Genomic DNA, 7646 nt, shown 5'->3' with positions numbered 1-7646 from the left:
AATCGAGCTGCCAACTGGTAACAAACATCTCATGGGAAAGTTGACAGCTAGTGAAAGTCTGTAAAGCAAAGAGGCGAGTTGTCTTGCTACAGGGGTCAGCTAGGATGGATGCTGCGTGGGTAACCCGTGTACGTGCATCAGAAACTCCTCGATGACCTGAGCACCAGGAGAGGCAGGCAAGCAGCCCCTCCGTGGTACCAACATGTAACTGGATGAGGACGAGCGCAGACACGACCACCCCAGGGGACAGCTCCAGGCTTGTCCCCGCGGAGGGGAGGCACCAAGCAGCTTCAGGGCGAAGCGGCTGAAGCCTCTCGGTGCCCGGCCGGGCCCTCCACGAGGGGACTTGAGCAGGCGGCCGCGAAGCCGGGGCAGGGACCCCGAGGCCGCACCGAGCCCGGCGCTGGAGCCCCGAGCTCCGGCACCCGGGGCGGGCCGGGGCAGCGGCGCCACCTTCCCCCGGTGCCACCGTGAGCCCGCCCCGGCCGCTCTCTCTAGGACCTGCGATGAGTTTGCCCGCCGGAGCCGGCCTCAGCGCCTGCGCGGAGGGAGGCGGCCGAGCCCCTTATCCCCATGGAGAGCTCCGAGGCCGAGCCGAGCGAGAGCCGCCCGGAGGAGGACGGCGCCGCGCCCGGCAGCGAGCCCCAGCCCCCGGACACGGTGAGGGTGCGGGGGTGGCGGCCTCAGCCCGGCTGCCCCCCGCCGCGGGGCCTCCGGCCTCGGCGCGGCCTAGCCCGGGGGGCCGAGCACCGGCCTTTCCTGAGCGCGCTGCCCGGCCGCCTGCGCCGCCGGCCCGGGGAGGGGGCGCGGGGCTCGGGCGGAGCGGGGAGGCCGGGCCCGGGGGGGAGGTGAGGCCCGGGGGCTGTGCGTTGCTCGCCGCGGGGCTACAGGTGGGAAGAGCCCTGCTCGGCTGCTGCTCCGAGCAAGGGGTGCCAGTTTTCCGTGGTGTTAATTGTAATTATTATTTTTGGCTTCTCGGCCTGCGCCCCCACGCCACGGATTGCACAAAGGGATCCGTCTCCTGGCTGGGTTCCCCTAGAGGTTCTTGGAGCTCTCTGCTTGCCCGGGGGGCATGCGGTCCAAACCGACTCCTGCCTGGTTGTGTGGGAGATAACCATCGTCCTCGCTGAGATTTAAAAAATAACAGGAAAAAAAACAGGGAAATCTCATGCAGGATGTCCTCTCCTCCCCGTGGAAGGGGAGTAGTAGCTGTGTGCATCTCAGGTGTCCGGAGGAGGAATTCACTGGTGGTAGGGAAGTGACTGAGTAGGAAGTACTGAGAACTATTTGCATTAAAAAACTAAAAAAAAAAAATAAAAATAATAAAAAAAAAGAAGTTACTTTGTTACTTGTAGGAAAAATATTTATTCATTCTCTGCCTTCCCAGCTCCTGATGACTGAAGGTGTTCAAAGCTGTTTGTTGACTTAGTTTCATCCCCAAAGTGGGTTTTCTGTGTTCATTTGCACATGTGGCACAAAACATAGGTATAAAACAAAACACTGCCGGAGCCTTTATTCTACAGAAACCTGCCACTTAATGATAGGGGTGTGGGGGAAGGGGAGGTAGGGTTGGTAGCTTTTGTTTTGTGTGGCTAATGTTACATGAATCTGTATTTTCCTCCCCTAAAAAGATGGAAGACTGTTTAGCAAAAAAAATGGAAATCACTGTTTCGGAAGCAGAAAAGCGGACTGGGAGAAATGCCATGAACATGCAAGAAACATACACTGCTTACCTCATTGAGACAAGGTGGGTGATGAGAACTTGCTGGCAATTGACCTGGATGTGCCATTCCAAACCAGTTCTCCCTCCTTACCCCATGAAAACATTCAGGTACAGCTGATGAGGGGGTTTAGTTGGTTTATGATTTGTTATGTGATAACAATGTTCTCTGGAGGAGTTTTTCCTGCAGAAACTTGGCATCTGGTCTGCAGTTCAGTACTAACACTGGTTTTGCCTAACTCTGCACTGTAACTCTACATCTGAAGCTAGGCGGAAAAATGTGTGCTGGGAAGGTATTGCTTTAACACAGTGTCAACAACTGGGTCGGATAAATTTATATCTGTATATATAAGGTTGTATATGCAGCTTGCGTGTGAGAGAGGTTGTGCTTTGTGGTCTAAAGTAATGGTTAGACTTGTTTGGGATCACAAGGAAATAAAGAAGTCTCTTGACTTAGGTCATGTGGTCAGAATTTACTGCTCCACTAGTGTTTGAAGTGTATGTGGTGATCAGATCAAGCAGAACTCCTTGTAAATGTTCTAGGGTAAGGGTTAATTATTTCCTTCCTTCATACTAGTTTGAACTTTCACTGGAGAATTTACTGCTTTCAGTCCTCTTCTGTTAGTAAGATTAATAATACCAAGTATGGTTAACACACCCAGTACCCAAATACAACTCACAATTTTAAGTATTGAGTAGTGAACAAAGCTTAAAAATCTTTCTTATAGATCCTTACCAAACAGTCACAGATGATCCTGCACAACAGGAGTCATGTTATTCAGCTGAAGCAAGGATTTCAAATTTGACTTTATTAGGAGTTTTGTATCTGTCTTCCTTACGTTAACAGTTTTAACTGTTGGGCCTTGCCTCAGGACTGATGGGCTGTATGGATAATACTCTCTGAAATAAAAAAGTTTGAACTCTTCACAGCCTTAGCAAAATGCAGCCTGAGTTTTCTAGTTGCTAGCTCAAGGGCTTCTCAATTTGTTTAGCTGATGAAGTGTCATAGCAGCCGTACCGACCGTGGTGCAGACCTGCAGGGATACACTTACTGTATTTTGCTGAACTTCATACTGTACTTCTGCTTTGGATTTTAGTCGTGTTTTTAGAATACTGTAGCTCTTTGATGCTCGTTGAGATGTTTTTAAAATACTTTTACAGTGTATTGATATCAAAGACCGAATCTTCTCACGTAGCTAATGCTATTTTTCCTTTACTGGTATTTGTAAGTGAGAAGGGAAGGAAATTGGAATCACTGGTATCTAACTGTGATATGGAGTATACTCTGGGGGCATCTTTATGCAGCCCTAGAACATGCTGACTGCATCTCCTTTCTCAATCATCCTTACATTACTTTAAACTCTCTCCTGCTGGTCTTTCCCAGTGGTTCCTTCCTAGTGGCAAAACTGTGTTTTGCTGCCCAGGTTGCCTTCTTTCATTACGATTTATTTTGTTCTGTGGTCAGCAAATACCAAGACCAATTACGTGTTTGTCACAGCACTATTGAAAATGTGGGTTTGTCACATCTCTAATAAAATAGGTACTCTATTCCTTTTGCTGAGAAGGCAAAATTTCTTGCATAAATATAATTGCTGGCTATTAAATGTGCTTCCTGCTGAGCCTGTAGCTGTAGGTGGGCTTCACAGCAATTTGTCTGTGGGTAATAGGATATTTTGGAGCTGAAGAATAAAACTCAGTTTATAGGAATATAAAAGGACGACCGCTTAATAGTTGTGTTACACTCGTGTGAACTGGGGTTCCGCTGTTACTGCTATCTAGGATTTAACTCTGATTTGAATCGAAGAGTTGTGTGCGTCTTGGTGAATGAGGCACAAGACGGGTGCAATTAAAGCCACCATATATTTGTTACAGAACAGGAGCTGACTACTTCAACTTTTAACACGTTAGTTTTGCTAGCTCAGACAAAGCTGTTTTCAGAATATAATTGATGATGTTGCTTCCTTTTTCTTTTCAAAATGAGAAGATTTATTACTACTCTCACATTTTCATGTGATTTGTTGATTTTTTTTTTTTGGTAAGTGATAGTGCACCTCGATGTAGGTTTTTTTTTTCTTATGAGACAAAACAAACTTCACTGCTGTAGACCACCAGAGTCTCGGCAAATTCCAAGGGTCATGCTTCCTGAAAGCATCTCCTTCAGTCTTGGTTTACACCTTTCTGCATTAGCTTAGTGGATTTTTGTGGTGAGCTATTTCCGTTCAATTAGTCTTGAAGTCAGTTTGTTTCCCAGCTTCCGTTAAACTATACAGTTATTTAAAAATAACTCAGCTCTTACATTCTCCCTGTGAGAACAGATGAACACTTCCACCTCTTTGTGTGAAATGGCATTAAGGGAAATACAAATTCTTATAATTAAGATGTGTAACTAAATATTCCTTCTTGCAATGCAGGTGCTCAGTGTATCATTCCATTCCTATAAGGGAAGATGCAAATATCCAGGCCCTCTAAATTCACAATTGTTTGCTTATTAGAAATTTAGGCATCTGTGTCTCATACCAGAATCTTCTTCAGGCTGCAAGAACTGAGGTGGTATAAAACTGAGCATTTGTCTCCCTGGCTTGTACATTCTTGTTCTTTGTGACGGGGCTGAAAATTAACCAGGATATAAAGGACCTCTAAATGCTCTGTGTTGATAAACTGCAATTTGTTTTATTTAATTATAGTCCACACAGGGATGCCTTTCTTTCCCCATACTCCATAAACAGCTTCTCCTGTAGTAGTAGGGCACTTCATCACGCTAACTCTGCTTCCGTCCTTGCTGGCTTTCAGATCTCTAGCCTTGTCCTTGGGGTGAAGATAGTGAATGTAATTGTTTTTTCTTTTGTATGTGTGGCTTTAGGAAAAAGTAACACAACTTTGTGCAGCCTGGTAGCTGACTACATGAAGACTACTCTGAGAGAAATGGGCTTGGAAACCAGTAGCCAGCTAGGTCAGAGTTCAATGGCACTGATGTAGCACCATGGGACTTCAAGAATTTATCCCTTGCTATGCTTTCTTGGAGTTCCTTTCCCAAAGTCTCCTGTTGCACGTTGCCCAGCGTGTGTTTCCTGGGGGTAGCACAGAACAAATGCCCAAAGGGGCATGCTGTCTTCTAGTATAACTGCAAAAATGCAGCTTTCTGCTCACTGAGAGCCGGGAAGATTGTTTGCTCCATCCAAAGGAAGTGTTGGGGGGGGGAAAAAAAGTCTGAATTCAGTATGAGGCTTAAACAGGGGAGAGTCGGGAAGCTGAAAAAAGATGGAAGAGTTGAAAACTCAGTTTACTGCTGGTTTTTAACCAATTGATGTTATGAATCATTAGCCTGCCTAGAAGATGTGTATTTTAATTAAAAACAGCACTCTTTAGCTGATGATATTCATGATGAGGTAACTTGTTTTTTGGTCACCTTCTGACAGGAGAACTGCCTCTTTGCCTTACAGCTTGCCAGGTACCTTTGGGTGACTCACAAAGTACAGAGTCGACCTGTAACGATCCTTTTTCTGTTTGTTGAGAGGTTGAAATGCATAGACCGTTTTTAGATATCGAATGGAAAAGGCGTCCTTGGATGGTATTCGTCTTCACAGAGCGTGAACGTTGTCCACTGCAGGGGAGTGGAAGTAGCTGGAAGGTCAAAGGCTGAAAGCTCAGGTGTTGCCTCCCCAACTGAAGCAGTGATTAGCTTTACAGGGAAATAAACTAATGTATTTCCTTCTCTTCTGATTCAATATTTTGCAGCCATTCCTCCTTTTATTGCATTAGGAATTGTTTAATGGCTCATTTAAGATAATTAGTTTTAAATGGCAAATGGGAAGAGGTTAATTAGATGGACTGAAGTTTTCACATTGGCACGTCAAATTAAGGCAAATGAACAGGGCTTTTGGAGTAATGTAATTTTCTAATCGCTTACGATAACATCAGTTATGAATGTAAAAGCTGGAGGTTTCAATTTTGTCTTTTAATTTTTTTTTCAGGCAGGTTGGTTCATTCAATGAATAACGTGCATTGTTAAAACTGTACTTAGAGGGGAAACATATGGTTTTCCTGCCTGAAGACTGTACAAGTATTATATTGTGTTTTTAAAACCAAAACAAATTGAGAAGTTTGACTGAACGTCAACAAGTGATTATAATCTTAATTGAAACTGGTCTGCAGTACTTGTATTTAATGGTAGAGTTCATAATGTGGTCTAAAAAATTAGATGGTAATGAAGGTATTAAGTGTAACGAGTACTTTTGTGGATTTCCACTTCCTTTCTGGAGCGGTGTTCCTGGGGAGAAACACTCTTGTAATTGGTGATATTTTATGGTCTCATAACGTAGCCAGGTGGGGACATTTTTTGGTGCAATTAAAAAAAAAAGGGGGATTTCTCTTATTGTGCTTGCCTGTCCCAAATCCATCCTTGCAGTTTCAAACTCCTTTTTTTTATTTAAACCTTGTTTAAAAGGCAGTTGTGTGGATGTAGGCTTATAATTGAGGGCTGTCCAGTACTTTCCTGCTGCAGCTTTCCAAAGAACTGCTGCTCCTGTCCTTTACTCAGCTCTGCAGTCTTGTGCAAAATCTGGTTGCTTTTACTTTGTCAAAGCTTGGGTGGAAGGGGGACTTTGAGCTAGTATTAATAACTTTAAAATGCATCTTAAATGTATTCAGATGGGTGAATTGGAGAAGCATAGCTGCTTTTTTTGGATGTTGCACAGCTGTCCTGTTGTCTTCCCACTGCAGCTGCTACCAGGGAAGTTTCACTGCCTCTTGGAGAACAACTGGGGTGGGTGCTGCCAGGGCGGAGGCAGCAGCAATCCCCATCGTGCAGAGAAGGCAAGGAGTGTAGTATGTGCATGGAAGACTTGCTGAGGTGTACTTTTTACTGAGATGTTGCTTTTTGCAATGGGAATTCAGGCAAAGAAGTACTGCAAAAGAACTGCAAAAAAGAGCAAACTACCCAGGCAAGTTTGGCCTTCAAGATTCTCTAGTAGTCATCTAAACTGCAATTTAATCTATTTCTGCAGGGTGCAAAATGAGGCTTGTGTACCCCTAATAAAAGCTGTAAAGCTTGACTAACTTCAGTTTAGGGTAGCCTAGCCTCCTGTACACGGATCCATTTCCTCAAAACAAACTGGGGCTGGGCTTTTAACTGACCAGACTTCAGTGTGGACAGGGAAGATGTGGTGAGCAGCGTGATCTGTGTGGCATCATCAGTCTGCTTCCTTCCTCCTCGAGTTCTCAAGGCCTCTCTTGAATAAGAAACTCAAGTAGCAGGGTCCCTGTGTCACTGCTGCAGTGGTACGAGTTGGCTGTGACTTAGGGCTAGGTATCTACAGAGCTGTGGTCTTTCCCTGCTGAAGCCCTGCACTTCTGGACAGCTTTTCAGAAGAAAATTAATTCCTATTTAATCTCTTGATTCTTTTTTCTTTTGGTGGGTAGGCTGAGATGTTACTACTGATTACTGTGTTATTTTTTTTCCTTTTTAGATAACAAATGTGTTGTTAATTCTGACAGGTAGAAAGCTGGTGTAACAGGCTGCTTGAAAAAGCAAAAAGCATGTTTAAGACTCCAAATGGTTTGTCTCTGTGGCTTCTAGTGTATAGTTAACTCTGCAAAGCAGCCATGAAGCATTAAGGGCATAATTTACACCGGAGCATTCTCCTGTCAGAAGGCTGCTCTCTCTTGCAGTGACAGCTTACTGATGGTGTGTTGACCTGAGCCATTGCAAGTGATAAATGAAGTGCTATGCTATTAAAATATGCGATGATCCTATTGATGTGTTTGCCTTCCTTCAGTATTTGTAGGAATGGATGGGAACCTGGAATATAAGTGCGTTCTCTTCTGACCTGCAGTCTGTGTCACAGATGTAGAGGACACGCTCTTCATCAAGTAGACCCGAGTCTATGAAGGAACTTTAAATTTTATAAATAGATTATTCGTGATTTCA

The 7646-nt window shown here is 44.7% G+C and overlaps 1 protein-coding gene across 1 annotated transcript in view; it reads left to right on the top strand.

Moving 5' to 3' along the window:
• Positions 1-279: 279 nt before the first annotated feature.
• SNX4 (sorting nexin 4) overlaps positions 280-7646 on the top strand; it is a 33282-nt gene continuing 25915 nt past the window's right edge. The window contains 3 exon segments of the mRNA XM_027462338.3: positions 280-554; positions 556-660; positions 1632-1747. Of these exon segments, the coding sequence (XP_027318139.1) occupies positions 507-554; positions 556-660; positions 1632-1747 (269 nt within the window). The 5' untranslated portion in view covers positions 280-506.

The sequence above is a fragment of the Anas platyrhynchos genome, chromosome 7 (assembly GCF_047663525.1).
Source record: "Anas platyrhynchos isolate ZD024472 breed Pekin duck chromosome 7, IASCAAS_PekinDuck_T2T, whole genome shotgun sequence".
In the NCBI taxonomy this organism is placed as follows: Eukaryota; Metazoa; Chordata; class Aves; order Anseriformes; family Anatidae; genus Anas; species Anas platyrhynchos.
The sequence above is the reverse complement of the archived record's forward strand: the minus strand, read 5'-3'. Positions and strand labels throughout refer to the sequence as shown.